The 22,420-nt window shown below is 35.1% G+C and overlaps 2 protein-coding genes across 2 annotated transcripts in view; one reads left to right on the top strand and one right to left on the bottom strand.

The window, feature by feature from the left end:
* Positions 1–22,420, bottom strand: part of SEMA5B (semaphorin 5B) — a 601,210-nt gene that overhangs the window by 48,506 nt on the left and 530,284 nt on the right. The gene's annotated exons all lie outside the window — the stretch shown is intronic.
* SLC49A4 (solute carrier family 49 member 4) overlaps positions 1–22,420 on the top strand; it is a 91,171-nt gene that overhangs the window by 33,371 nt on the left and 35,380 nt on the right. Inside the window, exons 3-4 of the mRNA XM_026707863.2 lie at positions 7,552–7,820; positions 9,818–9,947. Of these exons, the coding sequence (XP_026563648.1) occupies positions 7,552–7,820; positions 9,818–9,947 (399 nt within the window). The remainder of the gene's footprint in view (positions 1–7,551; positions 7,821–9,817; positions 9,948–22,420) is intronic.

Genomic DNA, 22,420 nt, shown 5'->3' with positions numbered 1-22,420 from the left:
CAACAAAAAAGGATCAGCAGTGGCTGCCTTCACAATAGGCAAGAGTCAGGCTGAGAACCACAGCATGCATTCACATATTCGGGAATTGATGAGTTCACATACTGAGATGAGCAAGATATGCAGATGAGTCCTAGGACTTACGTGATGCATTTAGATTGGATTCCAAAATGTACTTTGGTGCACTCAGGACCTAAATGTAGCATCTGTTTTTAAAATAGCAATACCTTCTCCCAGGATCCTTGCTACAAAGAGGCAGTCATGTAAAATCTTGGGAAAATGCTGGAAGTGCTTCAAAGTGTTTTGGATTGTTGATGTGTGTCATGTTTCTGCATGTTCTGAAGCACATTTTGGAATTAAATGGGAAAGACTGCAGATTCTCTTGCAGAGATTACTAGTGCAAAGTGGGGATACCCTGGAGGATATGCCTGAAGATTAGCTACAAACAAGCTGAGGGGATTACCTGTGAATTTCATCCTATTGTAACACCAACATGAGGTGCTTTTGTTGTTGTTGTTCTTTCTACCTCTATAATATAGTCAGTATTTCCCCATCTCACATTTATCAATTTCTTTAACTTTTCTTTCCCTGTTTCCCCTTAGAAGGAGATACACACACACACACACACACACACACACCTACCTCAATGTTGCTAAATATAAGAATGAATGCTTGCCATATGCATGTGCTGGTCAATTATGTCTGCATATAGGGTCTCTTACTTGTCAAGTAATTAATATGAATTAGTAGGTAATTCATGGGCTTTGTTATACTGGTTGAGACATCAGGGTAGAAAGTGAGAGACTTGAGTTCAAGTACTGTCTTAGGCACAAATCTAGCTGCGTGAACTTGAGCCAGTCCTTTTCTCTCAACCCTAGGAAGAACCACTTCTAAAATTTGACAAGAAAACTGACTCAAAGGCGCACACACAATAATTCAATTATAGTGGTATCTTGATACTTGTCGTTAATTGATACTTGTTGTTAATTGGCAACGAGTATTAAAAATAATGAGACCAAACTAATCATGTGAATCACCATGTGACCTTTTGTTTCGGCTGTCTGTCCCTTTTCCTATTCCAGCATGGGTGACTTCCTGTCTGCCCTCTGTGGATATCCACTGTTCCCTTTGTAGCAACATTCTCAGCATGACCAACTTTCTGTCCATTCTCCACAGCCATCTCCCTCTTCCTATTGCAGCGCACCAAGTTCCAAACAAATGTCTTTTCTTTCTTTTTCCCTTCTTTTCTACACTCTTCCATTCCCTTTTTCCTCCCCTATTTTCCCCATTATTGGTTTTTGTATTTTTGTATTTTATATTATAAATTAATAAAAAAGACAATTAAAAAAAGTACCAAACAAACAATGAATACTGGGACATTCACATGAAAATGAGTCAAGTATCGAATTTGATGAGTTTTGAAGCAGTTGAATACCGAAGTATCACTGTAATAAAATTTTCCTTTCGGGAAATATGTGCTTGGCAGATACATATATTAGTTTATTTGCACAGAAGGATACACAAATATCCCATGCATACATTTATTGCATAGGAATAGAGAATTTCTAAGGTTGTTATTTTGCTGAAGTTGGCAAGGTGGGGAAATGGCTTTACACAGTATTTGTGTCAGGATTATCTTACTATTCTTCTCTTTTGGGGAAATCCTCTTAAATTCGGAGTTGTTTTTCTTTCAAGTAAATGCAGTCGATATTAACAATTTAAGGAAGAGCTCTCTGTGTTCCAACATCTAGTAACTTCTTGCTTAATTATCTGGCGACCAGACATGTAGCTGTTTACCAAACTCTTCTTGATATTTATATATATTGTTGGTTCATATGAAATAAAACTTACCCATTAAAAGCTCCTTTGTGTATCTTTAAAATAATTGTTTACTGTTTACATGTTTTGTTTCGGAAAATGTTTGGATGGCCTCGCCCCCCGTCCCCTGGTTATCTCAATGTTGCTTCCTAGCTTTGATTCCCTATGGCGATGTCTTTTGAACTTAGATGCAACTTTGATCAAAGAAACATTTTCAGGAGGTTGACAGACTGCAATAACACAGTATTATGATGTGAAAGATTGAGAAAAATTGTCATTGTGTTGCCAGAGGTCTTGCTGTATCATTATGCTGTTGCCTTTTCACTGTCAGAATGTTGACAGAAATGCCATGGAATTGGCCTGTTATGGGAGAATTTGCTTTATTGCAAATCTTTGGCTCTTGCTTGACAAGTTGTCAGTCAGATTCTAAATAGCAAGATTTTCAGAATTGAAAAGTTTTCAGTAAAATAACAACTTTAAGGATGGCCAAATGCATTTGAGCCAAGTTATTCATACTCAGCATCAAAACCTTTCTGAATTGAAATAGGCTATGCCTCCTTCTCTATCTCTGTCTATCTGTCTGTCTGTCTGTCTCTTTCTCTCTCTCTTCCTCTTCCTCTCTCTCTCTCTCTTCAGTTTAAGAGTAGTTCCTCATTCAAATCATGGTGCCTCTGTGTAAAAATCTTTTCACTTTGCTAAAAGGAGTAAATGTAACCCTAACTCTAAGGATATAATGGCAGAATTGTCTCTTCTTTTAGAAAAATGTAAAACTAAACAACATGATGCAAAGTTTCATTTTAAGAATTTTTTTTTCAAATTTAGTTCTAGTTTTTCTATTTTCTTGGGTTTTAATCCAGTCTAGTATGGTGATTAAAGGGTTGGATTGACAGTGGAGACTGCCAGGATCAAGTCCACCCTGAGTCATAGAAATACACTGAGTGACAATGGAGCAGTGAATCCAATTTACCTTATAGGGTTGTTGCTATGAGGAGAAATGGAAGGAGGATTGTTTTCAATTCATCTTCAGACAGAAATAAACTTAACTAATACAATATAAAGCACTAAGTTCACAAAAGTTTTTTTTTAAAGGATTTTTGACTGGTATAGACTCTATTCCTGGAGTCTTCTTTGTTCATACAGAATTGAAAATAGCTAAACAAACTCTCACTTCAGGTCCCTTCAATTAAACAGGGTCATTGTGAGGGATTCAGAAAGCCAGCCTTCTCTTCCGTGATGCCTGACCTCTGGAATGAAGTTCTCCCAGAGATGCAGGGGGACTTCCGCCCTGAGGGCATACTGGAAGGTGTTAAAAGATCTGATTCTTCTCTGCAACTAGGGTGGTTAGAGCCCCTTGCTGACTGTGTGATATATTTTGGTATGGTTGACTGGATATGCCACCCTATTTTAATATTTTCTATAAGATTGTATATTCATTTGTCTCTTTTAATATTATATCCTGAGCAGCCCAGAGTTAAACTGGAGACACGCGGTGCCTAAATCAAATATACAAATAAAAACATCAGCTGAATTTAATGTAGTGCCAAGCCAACATTTTTACACCAAAGTTTGTTCATTATGCAATGGAAAACATTTTCTCTGCAGGGTAAATTTGAATCCTTTTGCAGGGCAAATTTGGGGATTTTGTCCCCAAGTAATGAGCTACAATGAAACAGCTGGTATATCATTCTCGAGGGGGAGGAGAAGGGAGGGAATGCAATAAAGAGTGATGTTAGTTTCATTATTTTTCTGAAATAAACAAAGGAGTTCAGCTGAAAGACCTCTTTTACATTCCTTCATTTCTGAACAATTCAAAGGTCTTGCAATTAATAATAGTTATTGATTATTAATAAATAATCTAATATTCTGGAATTACCATGTGGCTACTATGTGTCTGAGTGTTTGTGCTTGTGCATGTGTTACTGTTTTTTTTTTTTTAAAAAAAAGATTTTCAACAACATCATGTATTTTAGAAAGCAAATATAATCCACTCATCCTGGCCAATTGGTATACTATTTTTATTAGATTTTAAAATAAAAAAACTGTGTTGATTCAGCCATCTTTCTTCCCTTTCTGTCCCAAAGACTAAGTAGATGTTTCATCTTGCCTTGGCCAGCACATAAAAAACTCTGCATTGCTAACAGGAAATATTAGCACAAATATTAGTGTGTAATTACTACCTAGCGTCCACCCCATGCCTCTTGACAAATTGACTTTGGACTTGATGAAATACAATGATGATTTATGTAGCTCAAAGGATGTGATGTATTCATACACAGTTCACTTCAGCTCTTTGAAGCTAATCTTGTTTTTCCAGTTTAATAACTAAAAGTAAAGTTAATGCAAAATGGATGCTAAATAAAGGGCTTTGGTATGAATACTAAACTTACTAAAATAAAGTAAGAGCCTCTGTCTCAAGGGAAAGGTTAAATAATTGATTATTTCATAACTGTTGAAATGGCCTCATATTTTCTTCCATGATTTTGCCCTCAAGCATATTATGAAAACCCTAGTCTTGAACTCTCGCTACTCCCCACATTGCTTGAGATCTAAAAATAATTAAATGAAAATTGGAAAAATCGCATACAAACCTAAGAGCAGAGCCCAGGGTACAGGAATTTATCAAAATGCTACTCTTAGTTTGACCATATTTTAAAAGGCCTTTTTCCCCCTTTTGGGGCAGATAGAGAACAAAATTGTATTTCAATCTTCATATTTCATATACAAGGCATTTAACATTTCTGACTCAAACTTAAATTGCAGTGTGAAATCTGAAGAAAAATGCAGTCACTTTTTGCTCTTTTGGACAACATAAACAAGGGGAGGAGGAATAACAGTAATAAATATTTCTAATCATAAAGCAGTTTTTGGAGTGAGTGATGGACTATATGAAAAACTTATGATAGCTTTTCAGGTTGAAATCAGCTATAGTGAAGATAAGCCACAGATGGCAAAATCTGTACAAGTCCTGTTGGATTCATATTTCTGTCAGCTATATTAGCCATGGCAAATTTGTCTCTCCCATTAGTAATAGATTGCTGTAAAACTATATTTTGAATATATTCTTTCATTTTGTCTCTAAGAAGATAAGGTAAATGATCTTACCCCCAAGCGGAAAGTAGTTTAATTCAGAGTTCACAAATCAGTGAAATTGATTCAAATGCATGGTAAAGAGATTTTATCTAGACAGTATTTCACAGTGTCTGTCCCACAAATATGAAACATTTGGAATGCATAAAAAGCAGTAAAAAATAAGAAATGGATAGGTCTGATGGTAGGTATAATGCAAAATTCTCTGTTTATGGAAAGAACCTGGAAAAGAAATAACTATAAATTGAATCTCTTCTACCCTGTGCTAAGCTTATCCAATCCCCAGCATTATTTCTTCCTTGCTTGAGGCTACTGGTCTAAATGGACTCCCATCTTCAATTGATAAATGAATAAAAGATAAGAGTTCAGTGAGATACTGCAGACTGAAGTAACCAAGAGCACCTAGTTCTGTAAACTACTCAGAAAAGGAACATCAGAAAATCAAGGTTTGAAGTACTGCAGAATAGATAATTGTAAAATTTAGTATCAATAGTACCAGATAATAAACTGTAAATTTCATGCAACAGGACTATCGAGAACTGGCACTAAAAACTAACACTGACATGTAGTGACAGTAAGAACCTATTAATACTATATTCTGTCTCTGAAGGAAAACAGGAAAACCAGTCATTCAGTTCCCATGTAAAAAGCACATGTGTTGCCATCCTGAATATCTGATACCATCACATGGGGCAATAATTTATGTATGTATTCTTTCCTTTTAAGGCCACCTGACCTGGGGTCTCTTACAATGCAACTTCCAGGCATGAACTGAAAAGCCAAAGCCAAGAGATTTTCCTCTGTTGTATTCAACAATCCCAGAACAGTCCAAGATTTTACTAGAGAGTAACTGATCATCACATTATTCAAAACCCATAGTTATTTATTTGAACAGTTTGATTGGAAAGTCATGCTTCTATGTCCTTGGTCTGATCCTGCAACCAGACCTTAGTTTTCCCACATGTCAGAATGGCCAGCTGACATTGTAAGCCGCCTTGCATTGAACTACTACATTTTAGAACCAACTCCTACTCAAGTGACTTTAGAGTCTCATCACATAAAGTTCTTTAAAAAAAAATTCAGGACCTTTATGAAATTGGAAGAGCCTGCAGTATTGCTGTATGAAATACAGATAGTCCGTTTATACCATTTGTACTGAAATACACTACAACCATTTATTTACAGACTGTCTGAAGTTCCAACCGCACTAAAAAAAAGGACATGACCTTTTTTCACACTTATGACTGTACACAGCATCCCCATGGTCACTTGGCAATTGTTTCATATCTGTCACAGTTGCAGTGTCCCAGGACCATTTCTGTAACCTTCTGACAAGCAAAGTCAATAGGGAAGCCAGATTCATTTAACAACCATGTTGCTAGCTTAACAATTGCAGTGACTCACTTAACAACTATGGCAAGAAAGTGCAAAACATGGGACAAAACTCACTTAACAACTATCTCGCTTAATAATATAAATTTGGGGCTTAATTGTCATAAGTCAAAGACTTTTTGTACTGATTTAAATTAAATAGTGCTGGGATTGTTTGTTTGTCTTGAGTCTATGTGCACATGCCCAGCAAGAATACTTGGAGTTCTGACAAGAGCTATGTATCAAAAGCAACAGGACTTCCACTTTAGATGCTTCAGTTGTTGTTTTTCCTGTCCACTTAGTTGTCCTTAGTTCTGCTTCGTGCAATGGAGAGAGAGAGAGAGAGGGCATATTACTGCATTCAGACCCCAACATGATGATTATCAGACTAAGCAGTTACATAGTTTAGTCAGTTTCATTGGTTTGAGGTTTCTTGGTCTGGAAGATTTGCAGATTTCTTTAATTCTTTTTGTTCTTTATTGATTGCTTGTCTTTTTTTACTTTTGAAAACAAGAGTGTGATGTGATTTTCCCTCCCACCCCTTTTTAAGATCCCTTTTGTGTATGTTGCAAAAATGCGTTATGAAGCATTATTACTAATATTGCAAAAATGAAGAAGTGTTTCAGTGTTCTGCACTAGCATTTGCTGTTGACTGTTTTTATCAAAGTCTTGAAGTCTATATGCAATGTTTTGGCTTTACATAATTCAATTCTCATTTGCTTGATATACAATGTAAGTGAAAATTAAAGTTAACACATGCATAAAAATGAATATGCCTCACATATTCATCAGATGTAGATATTCTTATTCAAATATACAATATAGTACCAGTGTTCTTTCTATTACCCCAACGTGAGTGGCAGTTTTTGAGACTATTTCTTAATAGGTTTCTCTGATAAATAATGACTGAATACTAGTCTTTACTTGGGGGGGGGGCAGGTAATATGATCCACTTGATAGCAAATATTGAAAATTCTGGATCCTCGCATGAAATCCTAACAAGATTAATAATACAAAGGAGGAAGTTTTATTTTATTGGTTAGTGCCTACAACATCAGCAAAATGATGGCATACACTTCCTGAAGAGGCTGCTGACTTTAATCCTTGTCTTCATGCCAATTTTTGAAACCACCCTTTGAAGCTCATATGTCAAATCTTCATTTAAACCCAGCATAAAGATGTCAATTGAACTGTTTTCCTATAGATTTTTATAACACTGTTAGGAGTTTGTGTATGGCAATTCAGCCTGTATGTCTCTCACTTTTGCTTTGTCTCCAGGCTAATACATGGAGGACATCTGTTAAATGGATTGGCAGGCCCAACTGTAACAAGCGCTTCTCCACTTCTTTCTACTACATGGTTTTCACCAGATGAGCGTGCCACTGCCACAGCTATTGCATCGTTGATCAGTTACCTGGGTGCAGCATGTGCGTTTTTAGTAGGACCTTTGGTAGTTCCAGGGCCAAATAGCACATCAACAGTTCCACCTGTGTTTGGAAATAGTCCTGAGTACATAAAAGACCGCATTGAGGCTGTATTGTTTGCAGGTAACTAATAAATAATCTTATACTTTACTGCATTGTGTACATCTGTTACGGGTTTGCTACTGCCCTCTAGTGATGTATCTGGCAAAAAATGAGAATAGAGATAATAGAATTACTTGCTTTTTATATTAAAATACCAAACCCTAGCTATAAATGTTATCTTCTTGAATGTGACCAACCGTACCTATTCAATTCACTTGTCAAACATTTTTCCACTAGTATGTGGTTGTATTTAAATAGAACTGACATTCCTATTCTTTTTTTGGTATTTCACTGCCAGCTCTGCTTTTCAGACATCAATAAAATACAGTCCTCATATAAAATTATGTGGGTGTTTTTATATTGTAAATCAGTGTAAGGTTTTTACTAAAGTTATTTCAACTTCATGTATATTTTGTCTCATCTGATTCTGTCGATTATGGGTTATAGAAGCTTCATTGGAGATCTCTTAGAGGACGAGTGAAGGCTTCAACTCTTCTCTAAAATAAATAGGTCGATATAGCTTTCAAGGAAAAGAGAAATATTTTTGTAGTTGGTTTTCTGTTACATAGATTTCATTTGAAGTAAGAGTGAAGTAGCCTTCCGGATATTGTTTAACTACAGTTCCCAAGCACAGCATGGTCAATGGAAGTTGAATTTAAGAACATCTGGATGCTTAAACATTTCTCTGAAGCATCCAGATGGTTTGTACCATTATATTTAGAAAATCAAACTATATGCACAGTGATGTATTTCAGTAGACTCATTATCTGTTTGAATTCTATGTGGGTGTTTCTTTTATTATTTATTTGTGTTCAAAAGTTAATTTTCTTTACATAATCCAATAGATTTTCAATTTAACAGATATTAAACACCTAATAGTGAGGGAAAGGGGTTCTGTTAAGGCAGAATGTCTGTTAATCCAAATTGGTTTTTGTGCATTTTACATATTCTATGCATTTATAAAATGGGAATAGGATTTTTGTACAACATATATAGCAGATTTTGTCTTTCCATTTTAAGTCTGCTAAACCAAGTATTTGATAAATCAAAAAAAATTATTGTACTGTTTATTTTTGCTGGCTGATATATGTTGCTCATTCCTTTCATTTGAAATTAAAGTATGACAATCTCATTGCAGCTTAACTTTCCTTATATTTAATAGCATGACAAAAATATATCTCAGTGTTGATTTGCATAGCGTAACTGCAGTTTTCTTTTAGGAAAAACTCATGGAGGTCTTTTATATTTCCTTTTCCTTAAAGTGTTTTTATTTCCTCATTCATTTCAGTCCCTTAACAAAAGCCTGTTGCTTTCTTCAGTTACACCATTAACTTATTATTAATTTTCTGTTATTTGAATTTGTAGCTTTAGTTTGCTATTAATTCTTAATGTATATATTGACCCTTTTAAACGAAAATGTTGTACTTAACTTCAGTGTATATCTTTGCCATTTTATTCCATTTCTGTGATGAATGCGAGTTACTGCTATTGTTTATTGAAAGGATAGGTAATGAGCCCTACAATGATTGTTGAGTCATAATGGTGTAGTGGTTAGAGTGCAATACTGCAGGCTACTACTGCTGATTGCCGGCTGTCTGCAATTTGGCAGTTCAAATCTCACTAGGCTCAAGGTGGACTCAGCTTTCCATCCTTACGAGGTGGATAAAATGAGGACCCAGATTGTAGGGAGCAAAATGCTGACTCTGTAAACCACTTACAGAGGGCTGTAAAACACTGTGAAGTCAAAGAGCTATTGCTATTGTTTATGAGTGTCTCATATAAAATGCTGATTGTCAAATTTATAGTGCTATTGCTATTGTTATAGTTTAGTGAATGGGGATTGCAATCAGACAATATTTGTAGGATCATTCCATGGATCTAGTAAGCTGCTTTCCAGATCATATTCTCTGTTGTTCCCATAGCATTTTAAAACAGGTTGGCAACATTTTGGGGCAATGTATGTATATTTTATTATAATCCATTTTTTCCCTCTGATTTCTTTAATTGTGTCCCCATAGAATTTGGCATTGTGGCTGTGATATTCTCTGCAGCACTAGCTTACTTTCCATCACGACCTCCATTTCCACCCAGCGTGGCTGCAGCTAGTCAGAGGCTCAGCTATGGAAGAAGTTTTTGTAGGCTGCTCAGGTATGTATACGATAACTAAATTAGATAGAAAATCAATACAATTTCTGCCTTTATTTGTTTGTTGGTTGGTTTGTTTATTTACCCCTTAATGGTACACAGCGTTCTGCTGTAGTTTCTTAAATTTTGAAATTGTGGAATCTCATTTAATTAGTATGGAACAACATGTAATATAGTTATTTCTTATGTTAAGCATTAGCTTGAAGTGTTATGGACAAGGGTATCTAATAAATGTTGAAGACCAAAAAAGAGAAATTCACATTAATAACCAACTGTGACTAGAAAATAAAATAGGTACTGCATTTATTTTGTTTCCAAACAGTACATAATGCACCTGTCTATTGAGAATGGCAGACCCACAATGAAACTATTTTCTGTAAAACAAATTCTCAGGAAGATTAATTTATTACCAAGCAGTAATAAATGGTGGTGGTTTTTTTTTTTGTTGTTGTTCTTTGTATGAGTCCCCACCTTTTTTCAGTAAAGCCATTAACAGATAATTAATTTTCTGCTATTTGAAAATGTCACTTTACTTTGCTATTTACATGCATTTCTCTCAGTTCTGCTGTTTCCATTATCTACTTGCATATTTTGAGAGCTCAGAGATGATTTCTAAATATACAGTATTTATTGCAAAGAACCTTTGCGGTGTAGGTACAGAGACTGCATGAACTGAATATTTGGTTGATTAAGAAACAATCTCTTTGCCGCTTGTTTTTTGGTGATCGGAAACAGAATGTGATGATTGATATAAATTGTGTCCTATCCAAGATGCTGAAAAAGAAAGTGGCAATTCTATTTAGGACATTTGGCACTCTTACCCATATTGTCATCTGAGAGCCTGCATCCTGTCTGTCACCGAGCTGTAGTGTAAAAATGTTACTGTCAAATAAAAACCTGAATAGCAACTAGAGCAGGAGGTAGAGTATAAAATGTCTACTGGCATGACATTTTATACTCTAGAACTATACCTGAGAACTATGAAAGTAGAAAGGACCTCAGATTCATGACAGAGAATCTAAAATTCCTGTAAAGTTAAAAAGTGAATTATAAAAAAAAATACTAACCTTTTAATAATAATTAAATAATTGAGAATTAAATAACACATGTTTCTGGTTCTTGAGGCTTTGATTAATGAAAAGCAGTCTAATTCATTGTTAACCACTCGAGTTTTATAGTCGCACACTAATCTACTTTATTTCCATTTCTTTATTCACCTTATCTTTCAGATACCTTTCATTAATATTTTTCTCCCAAGCAATACTTTAGAAGTAATCCACTCATAGGGGAATTGCTTTTACCTGATCAGATAATGCATCACATGTATTCAATGCAGCATAATATACTGCAGATTTCATTATTTTGAGGGCAGACATATTTTACCCAGTACCTTTAGAGGTAATTGTTGTGCGAATATATTCACATGCAGTATTATGTATTGGAAACTTCCTGATCACTTAAAACTTAATGATGATCTAGGCTTTATTGATGAGATGAGTGGGGTTTATAAAGGAGCTTATTTTTAATTAATCATACGATGTAAACTCATTTTAACCAAGAAAACATAGATAACTGTATATCTGTTTTACATTTAAAAATGAAATTGCTTTGAATTCTGGCTTATTACTTTCAAATAGCTTTCATTGCCTTCATTGACTTTTTATGGCCCTGGAAGCAATTAAAATAACCTAAAATCTTTGCAACTTTTTTTGGTTTACAGTTGTATCAGAACTGAAATTCCCAACTAATAAACCATAATACAATGCGAAATATGTTTTTGGCTCCTTATTGTTTGCTTGTTAGACGCATATAGCCAGAAATTCTAGCTTGGACAATGATAAATAAATCTAGTATTTTTATTTAGCCACAGATTTTCCACATAATTTCTGTTTATGTGCGTAGCAGTCTTAGATTCCAGGGTGCTAGCAAAAATTTTGCACCAATTCAAGCTAGGGGGCGCTATTGCTGTGGTGAAGTTCATGTGTATGTGTTTTGAATGCAACTCGCTCCTGTCCTGTTCTTCCTACTGTTCAATATATTTCCTCCAGGAGATCAAGATGATGTGCATTCTTCTATTCCTTTTTTAAAAAAACTTCACAATAACTCTGAAGTAAGAATTCCCCCGTAGACTGGAGATTCTGACTGATCCAGTATAAAGTATATATACCTAATGGGGAATCAAACCTGGATCTCCCCATTTTAGTTCAGTATTTTCAACACTAAATAGAGGAACATGAAGCAGTATCAGCATTGATGGCAACTTTGCAACATCAATATGAGAAACTGTATTTTTATTGCTATGTCAGCCGACAACAAATTACCGTAGGCTATGCATACTGTACTTTTGATGAATCTCATAAAACAATTTACACAAAAGTATTGCATTATTAAGCATGAATAAAATATTTAATAAAACATTAAGTCAGGGGGTGGAGGAATGCAAAAATTTCCCTGGAGCAAAATTAAAAAAATAAATTATGGGCTGTTTTTTAAAATTTTAAGTCAGTAGAAGGTTTATACTTGTTGGTGTGTAGTGTAGCTGTTATGTGCACATCATGTATTATAGAATCATACTATTTGACTGCATTAATTCTCCTTGTCTCATAAACATTTTATTGAAGATAATCAATCACATTGAACCATCAGTGCACCATGTATTGTACATAATAGATGCAGACAGATATAATCAACACAGTACAATGAGAATGTGTTTTTATTAGAAGGAAGAGCAAAATTTACCCAGTTATGCTTCAGAAAATTCAGTTGTCATAAACCTACTGCACATAATAGCTGTAGCCCGAAGATCTTGAAATTCAAAAGGGCCATCAACATTCTCAAATAATGCCCCAGAAGGAGGCCTCTTGTTTAGACTCAGGTTGACATGAATATCACCCTTTGATATCAGTAAATCAGAAAACCAACATAATCTGAATCAACCACAATATTTTCCCTTGCTTCTTCATGGGTAGTACTATCCATGAATTACTACCATGAAATACAAGTAGTACTATCTAACCTAATGCACCCATTGTTTTAATGCCAAGTCAGATATTTAATCCAGGAGTTAATTCTGAATGAGAATGTTACTGCTAGTTACTCCATCTTTTTCAACACTTCTGCTAGGACCATGCAGAGAGTGTGTTCCATCCCATTGCTTAACAGTATTTTTCCCTCGACATAGCTTGACTTGTCTTAGGGGCAATATTCAGCTGGCCTAGACTTCTCAAACAGATAAGTTTACTATATGGATATTTTGAGTGAGTAGAATTGATGATCTGAGAGCAGAGGAACTTTATGTAATCCTGTTACTTTGATTTTGTCAAAATAGGCTGGGTGTTCCCATGAATCTCTGCAAGCCTGGTGGCTTTCCTAAAATGTCTGTCCTATGATTCGGATTCTTTTATTTTTCAAGATTTATTGGCTTCAATGGGAGGTACTTATTTTGATAAGGATTTATGGATTTGAATAATTTTCTAAATAAACTTGGTGATTTTTCTGTCTCCTTAGTCAGTTTTTCTTTTAAAGTCCTGACTAATTTGTGGACTATTGAAAGAGCTGACATGAAAACACCCTGAAGCATTTTTTCTCTCTTTAGCTTATTAAGTCAACCTCCTATTTATTGAGTAGCTGAGGGTGATATTGAAGTGATATGTTTAGATTTGTGTGGTCCAACCACAAAGCATACTTCTTTCTTTTGCTTGGAATACCACTTACAAAAAGAAAGAATTAGTTTACTGAAAACAGCTTTACCACTTTACCAGAATAGCCATATTGGAATAGCCAAGCTAGGAACAAAATGATTTCAGAAAGTCAGATCTGCATGGCCCCAGTTACATGCAGATATATGTTGGGGGTTTGTTGTTGTTAATGATACATATTTACTTTTCTGAGAAATTATTTCAATGGTTCTTCTCTTTTCCTCCTCTTCCTCCTCCTCCTCCCCTTCTGTTCTCAGAAAATTATTTTATAATATGCTCTATTTATACCACATGAAACACCCCAGAAGAATATTTTCAATGAGATACCACTAGAATGTTGACAAGCCTCAGCAATATTGCCTTGTCAGGTAACTCTAGGAATAATAGGTAATTAAAAATGCATAAACTGAGACTAAATTCAGGTAAGATTGAAATTAACAGAAAAATTATGTCAGGAATCCAGATTCAACCTACCTTGGAAAGGCCTTTTCTATTTGAAAGATCAAGTACATAGGTTGAAAGTCCTTTTTATTTTTCTGATTTATTTTATTGCTGGTATAATTAATAAAAGTAAATGATGTTTTTATAATTTCGTTTAGTGCCAACTATATATTTTGTTTAATTTGAACACAGTTACCCCCATTATTGTTACATCTTGTTCATACTAATACAGTACAATCTAAAGAAGAATCTTTGGAAGCTTCATTTAATGAAATGTAATGGAATTATGTGGCTGACTTGAACATACGCTACTGTGATCTTATCACTGTAATACTTCAAGATCTATATAGATTATCAATTACTTTTCAGACTCAATTCAAAATGTTGGTTATTAGCCTTTAATGTTCTTAACAATTTGGAATCTGGATATCTTTTGTGATTCTTTTTTTGTTCTGACTCTATATGAACATCTATAAGTTATATATTTAACATACAGTACTTATAATTATCTCTATATGGTACTGTGCACTCCTGAAGATAGCCTAGAGAACATTAAAAGTACACATGGAGTTTCCTGATTGTTGGATGGCTAAGTGATGAAATACCTGGCTTAATACCTGTTGAACATGCTGTCTAGGCTATCTCTGAGCTGCTGGGCTTAATTTAAGAGATTAACTGTAGTCTGTAAACAGGTTGTTTGGAAGTCAAGAATGAAATATTACTAGTATCATTCAATATGTCCACAAGGATCAGTTGGGGATATTCTGCTTGCAGTCTCAAAGGTAGTTTGGCTTCCAATATGAATATTGCTTTCTCCATGGCAGTGCACCAATCGTAGAATTTCTTTTGAAAGAAGTATGCTTCATTCACTTCATCAGAAAATATGAAGATATAGTCTTGTATATCAAAAGGTGTTCCCACATGAAAGTTATATACATATAAATATTGAATGGTGAATACTTTCAAACTCTTTTCACCTAGCTTTATTCATTCTTGGATATGAAACAGCTTAAGATCTGTATTTTTTATATATTTTGCTTTAGATATCTATTTTTGTTACCTTTCCCCGAAAAAGGGAAGCATACTGAAAAATGGATATGCTGGGTAGTAAATATATAACATATTTGTACTTACAGACATTATTACTATGAGGAATTGTGAACTGTGCAGCAGAAGGAGCGCACACATTAAAGCTGCCTGATTATTCTAGATGGAAGGAGACAGATAATACAAACCAGGTGTGAAAAGGGTCAATACATGGGCACAGTAAAGGACATGGTTTATGTTAGAAGAAAGGGAAAGCTTGAGGTCTCTTTAGAAAAGTAGAATTCAGTATTAAAGTCCCTGCACGTCTTATCTGATTCTGCATTCCAGCTGTAAGGTTCATGTTATAATTTACATTACTTTTCTATTCCTCGTGTATCATTTTTAAAGGCATATAACCTATAACCTTTGGGGCTTCAGGACCCTTTGCATTCCTTTGGCAAGGAGGTCAGTGATCACTATAGATGTGCATGCCAATAATATATTTATAGCATTCATCTCCAGACTCTTTGATTCCTTATTCAGTGGGCAAGTTTTACCACGATAGAATTCTTCCAAAGCGGCACAAGGCTTATTCAGAAAACTTTTCAGGAAATAACTGAAGTAGGAACTGCATACTGTAACTCCTTTATCTATGGGAAGGAAGTGTCATCCATAGTGGAACCATGGTGGCGCAGTGGTTAGGACGCAGTAAAGGTAAAGGTTCCTCTCACACTTGCGTGTTAGTTGTTTCCGGCTCATCTCTGTTACAAAGCTGAAGAGCCAGCACTGTCCGAAGACATCTCCATGGTCACGTGACTGGCATGACTAAATGCCAAAGGCGCATGGAATGCTGTTACCTTCCCACCAAAATGCTCCCCATTTTTCTACTTGCATTTTTACATGTTTTCGAACTGCTAAGTTGGCAGAAGTTGATTCAGCCTTCCATCCTTCCAAGGTCTGTAAAATGAGGACCCAGATTGTCGGAGGCAATATGCTGAGTCTGTAAACCGCTTAGAGAGGGGTATTGTTATTTACAGATCAATCATGGATCTAATAAGATGATATGTAACTCAGAGTTGAACTGTGGAATTCTTCGTGGTGTCCAAGATCAGGTATTTGTTTGCAAATGTTTTGTTACCAGACTACATAAGATTTTCAGTTCTAGAAGGGAATAGGATTTGCTCTCTTTATATAGCTTGCTTATATAGTGGTTAGAATGCAGTATTGCAGACTAACTCTACTCACTGCCAGGAGTGTAATTCTGACTTGTACAAGATTGACTCAGCCTTCCATCCTTCCAAGATTGGTAAAATGAGAACTCAGATTGTTGGGTGCAGTATGCTGACTCTATAAACTGCTTACAGAAGGATGCAAAGCATTATGAAGTCTAAGTGCTATATAAATCAAAGCGCTATTGCCCTGTCAGTTAGGAGGGGATTTCCTTGATAGTTTGTTGATTAAGCTATTTCTTGATTGTGTTTCTGAGTTCATACTTCCTTGATTGGGGTCTTATTTACTGCTTCTATGTCTGGCGTTAATCTCTGCTTATCTGAATGTTGATTGCTGCAGAGGAGGTGTTCTCTTTTCATTTCCCTTTAGATTTTTTGTCTCTTGAATAGTGTGAAAATGTGGTTTATCCCTGTGTGTCTGTTGATTGCTGATCTATGATCGTCAGTCTCTCAACTGAAACATGGTTAAGTCTGTCCATGTATTGTGTAATTAGGGAGTTTTATCATGTCTTCTGACTCCTAGTTGATATTTATAGATGTGCTCTGCTGGTCTTCTGCCTGTCTATTCTACATAGTGACTGTTACTGAATGCAACATAGCATAATAACTATGTAGTATTACTATGTATAACTATGTAGACTTGCAGGGATGGTGCAACGTGCAACATGTTCACATTGGTGCAATATAATATAATGTAATGTTATGCACATATATGTATAGAGGATTGTGTGTTTGTTAGTATAATTACTGGGTTAGGGATTTTCTTTCACTATGAGTTATTGAGATGTATTTGTGTTGTGGGTTGCACCAATCTCATTGTACACATGTTGTGCATTGACAATAAAGGTTTGAAAAAAAAAACTTGAAAAAATTTGGGAGAAAACAGTCCTTGCATAGTATATTTTGATGTCTCCTGTTTTTTATTCTTGGGTTTTTTTCATTTACCCAAGGTTTTTGGAGAGATTTGGTTAATTTGTGTGCTACGGTGATGATATGTGGTTATAATAATCTGTTGGTTATTTCTGATATATTTTTGACAAATGGAATTTTGATGTTTTCATAGCTTATGTTGGTTGTGCTGTAGTAGTGGGTTGAGTGGTCAGGCACTTTTTGATAAAGTTGCATGGGTATCTATTTTGTTGAAAAATTTATAGGCAGTTTCTTTCCTTTTCTCTAGTTTTCTGAGCTGTGCAGTGTGTTTGTGCTTATTTAAATACTGTTGCTAAATAGCTTCTCTTGTGTTGAGTTGTTACTTTAGTAATGGAGCATTTTGTTAGTGTGGTGGTAGAACTGTATTTTTGATTTGCTGGTCATTTCCTCTGCTGATGAGAATATGTTGTTTAATGAATTTTATTTCTTTGAAGGTGTTGTGGATAGTTTCATGTGTCTTCTCTATTGTTCCTTTTTTTATTAGGACAAAAGTGTCATATACATACTAGATCCATATTTTTGGTTGCATGCATGGAGATATTTTTATTTCTAGACATTGCATTAATTTCTGTTCTGAAACCTGAATCTTTCGTTCTTCCAAATTCAACATTGCTTATAACTGGATTCAGTATATCAGGTATTCTTCTGTTATAAGAAAAAATTCACATTCATCATTCACATATTATGTAGTTTTGAATTTAAGAAAATTATTTCCAGTTGGCAACATATAAACTGCAAAACAACTGGTTAGGAAACATGAACTTGCCAAAACTTCTGTATGCATTCAGTGTTGATACCCACTGAATGATATTATTGTATCTACAATAAAGAGTAAACTCTTAAACACTGAATGAATATATAGGCTAAAGCTTTATCTTGTCCTGCAGTTTTCAAATGTAAGCAGTTAAGCAATATTTATACCATTCTAAGCAGATAGCAGCATGCATGCATGCATGCATGCATATATATATATAAGTTATAGCAGCTTTTTCCTTCTTTCATGTTGCACAAAAGCTGATTCTTTGGGGCTTTTCTGTTAGCCAATGTTTATTTGATAGAATGAGGTTGATGAAAGAATTTCCCCAGCTTCCCTTTAGTGAGCATTGAAGGTGAATTGTTATTAGAAGAAAATTTTGCATCCCTCTTGAGTGATTTTGGGGGGCATCTTGTTTGCTATTTCAGCACGTTACTTTAGTTAGCATTTTTTATAAATATGAAATAGTACTATCTTGCATCAGATCATCTGTTTTGAGTATGCTATAAATATAACAGTGTTCCTTTAAAAAGTTTGTGTGAAAATGCCTCACTTAAATGAAGCTATGTTTCTTTCTCATATGTGTTTTGTAGGTCAGAGCCATTATTCATTTCAATAGGTTAATGAAATTTTAGTAAAGGACATTTTTACAGATAATTTGCTACTTAGGACACATCTAAATTATTGGTATCTAATTCAGTGCATTTTTTTTCTTGAAACTTATTTTGTTGAATGTTTAAGAAACAGTTATATCTTTGCTGATGGATGAATAATGGAAGTTAACTACCAAAAATGTACTTTTTCTGTTTCTTCTTCCATAGAAGAAAACAATGTAAATAAAATTGTTCAACCAAGTTGTTCAACCTAGAAATAAGGGGAATTTTCCTGACAGTTAGAACAATTAATCACTGTCTCCAGAGGTTGTAGATGCTTTATCACTGGAGGTTTTCAAGTTCTTTTTGTATTGTATCTACTACTGTACTAGTGAATAGATGATAAAAACTCTGGTTTCTCTAGTTCACTCCTATACTCTGTTTTCTTAATTCATTTTATCACTTTGTAGTTTATCCCATATATACAAAGCAATTTGGACAAAGTAGCAGACCTCAGTGTATAGATACTAGAATTTAGGTATTCAGAATTTGGCAGTATATTTAATTCATCCAGTGAGTGATAAACACTGGTTGGAGGTTGATCTAGTTTTGACTGAGCTATGTTGTATGAAGTATTTAGATATAGTTTTGTAGAACTGACACACAATCTCCACATTCCCTCCTCAAGTTCTTCTGCACTTTCTCGTTAATTGTAATGGGGTGTTCCTGGGAGGAATGAGCAAAGAATGCTGGATTCTACACCAGGGGTATATTTTCCCAACAGAGTCAACCAAGAGATGAAGTTCATCCCAGTTGTCTAGCTAAAGCAAACAAGCACCTTTGTTGGGCAGCAACCATATAAGAACATGTCAGTGGAGGATGATCACTATAGTAAGAATGACCAAGACAATAATTTCATACTGCATAGAAGACCGGTAAACCACTCCTATATTTGATCAAGAAAACCACATGGATAGATAGGATAAAGTGATTGATGATAAAATTCTGGATGATAGGGAGAGCACTTAATATGCTATCAATATCAATAGCTAAGGATCCTTTAGAGCATTAAATGTTTATAATGTGGTATGTTAAAGACTTAGGATAACTAGTTGCTGATGCTGTTGGACAGGAAAAGAAAATCTGAGCTTGTAATAACAGTTATAGTAGGAACATGGAATATAAGAACATGGAAAAGCTCAACACAGTAAAAGATAAAAATGAAACAACTACATGTTAACATATTGGACAAGAATGAATTGAAATGGTTTGGAAATGGACATTTTCAGTCAGAAAATTATACTGTTTACTATTCGGGGACATGAAAAACAAAGGTGTGGCACTTCTTCCATAAGAAGGATGTAACAAATACAATATTTGGGTAAAGTGCAATCAGTAGACTTCATTATGCTCCAACCACTGATGTAGAAGAAGAAAAAATTGACAAGTTTTATATGATCAAGTTCAATTTGAAATATACAGAACATGGAAGACAAAAAATATATTTGGACTGTTTGGCCTAGGAAATCAAAATGAGGCAGAAAAACAACTTATCAATATAAATTTCTACCAGTCCAATTATCTTTTCATTGCTAACATGGTTTTCCAATAACTGAACAGCGTCTGTATACATGCATATTGCCAGATGGAGTAGATGGAAATCAAATTTACTATATCATTAGATAAGGAGGAAGAAGAGCTCAGCTGGAACAGTAAAGACCAAGCCAGGACAGACTATGCAACAAACTGCTCATTTTCAAGTGTCAAGTAAAGGTGAAGGAGAAAAAACCCTGCTGGTTTCCACAATATGATCTTGACCACATATAAACCATTTTCTAGCAGAACATCAGAAACTGATTTGAAATCATTTGTTCAGATGAGCAGCCATAGAAATTGAATGTAGGGATATATCTACCCCTAGAATATTATATATATATTACACATTCATTTCCTTGTAGCATGATGAATGTTGGCTCAGTTTATATATCAAATGGATGAAATTTGTGACTTAAGAGCTGTGGTAGCGCAGGGGTTAGAATGCAGTACTGCAGGCTACTTCTGCTGACTGCAGAATTGCAGTCTGCCTGCAATTTGGCAGTTTGAATCTAATTAGGCTCAAGGTTGACTCAGCCTTCCATCCTTCCAAGGTGGATAAAATGAGGACACAGATTGTTGGGAGCAATATGCTGACTCTGTAAACCACTTACAGAGGGCTGTAAAGGACTATAAAGTGGTATATAAGTCAAAGAGCTATTGCTATTGTTTATGAGAGTCTCATATAAAATGCTGATTGTCAAATTTTGCACCATATCCAAATAGAGGGAACAATAGGGCATTGGGCAATTTTGTGCAACTATTAAAATCACATGTTGAGACCAGATTACTAGAGGGGAAGCATAGTTTTATCTCTGTGCAGTCTCTTTATAAATTTGTTCCCTCTGTGTGGATACCTTTCTCAGGCACTTAATAAGTGTGATTTAGTGTATCTTTATTCTGCCTGAAAGGCCACAGATATACACATGGATAATTACTTGGAACCTCAGCTTGGAAATTCAACCAGTTTGCCCTTTAGGACAACCCCCCTCCCAACAGTGTCCTTACAAGCTATGAATCTATAGGAGGGGTGCTTGTGCTTCTGGATTGTCCTCCAGTGCACACTCAAGGGCCTCATGGCAGTGTGACACAACACAATTCATGTTCCTAGTTTCTGGGCAAGATCTGTTTAACTTGTACATTTTTTAATCTTGCATTTTGTGTTTTATGTTGCGTAGCATGCCTTATTTAATTGTAATGCTTCTGACACAAACAAACAATACAGGAAGGTGAAGTGAAGAAGAGCAAAATGCTGTCTGATACTATAGCCCAACTATATTGCAGTCCATACAGATAGTCCATGACTTAACAATAGTTTGTTTAATAACCATTCACAGCACTGAAAAAGTAACCTACAACCATTTTTCACATTTATGACCATTGCAGCAACCCAGTGGTCATGTGATCAGTATTCAGATGCTTGGCAACGGGCTCATATTTATGACAGGTGCAATGTCCCAGAGTCATGTGATCACCTTTTGTGACCTTCTAACAAGCAAAATCAATGCAGAAGCTAGATTCACTTAACAACTATGTTGCTAACTTAACAACTGCAGTGATTTACTTAACTGTGGCAAGAAAGGTGGTAAAATGAAATTCACTTCAAAGATGTCTCATTTAACAAAATAAACTTTGGGCTCAGTTGTGGTCGTAAGTTGAGGACTACCTACATTTCATGAGTGATTGTAAGGAAGTACCGCTGGGAGAGGGAATACAAATGCAGCAACAGGCAGGAGTATATTCTTCATTTGTTGTTCAGACTGATGCATATTCAAAGAACTGGAATATGTACGTTATATAAACAGTAAATGAAACTGAAAAAATGTTTGAATGCAAAGCTTTTATTAGTTACTGGTTCTGGACTGGTTCTCGTTGTTTCTACATGTGGTAGTGTTCAGATAGTTCAGTAAAAAGCCAATGTAAATTCTCTTGACCATGAAACAGAACAGAAGCTGAACTCAAAGTATGAAGGAGAAACATATTTTACAAATCATATCTCTGAAATGTGGTTAATCCTTTTCAAACACAATAACTGAAAATGAGAGCCTGACAACAGCAACATTAAGTAAAACATCAAAATATTGTATTAATTGGTTTTGCCTCAGTAGATATGCTTTAATTGTACACAGTCATGTTCCTGAAGTGAGCCAAAGATAATTTAGACTAAATTGCCTGTTAGAATGCTGTACTATCCACATGTAGCCTCCAGGAA

The sequence above is a fragment of the Pseudonaja textilis genome, chromosome 1, assembly GCF_049901715.1.
Source record: "Pseudonaja textilis isolate UNSWEBS1 chromosome 1, rPseTex1.2, whole genome shotgun sequence".
Lineage (NCBI taxonomy): Eukaryota > Metazoa > Chordata > Lepidosauria > Squamata > Elapidae > Pseudonaja > Pseudonaja textilis.
The sequence above is the reverse complement of the archived record's forward strand: the minus strand, read 5'-3'. Positions and strand labels throughout refer to the sequence as shown.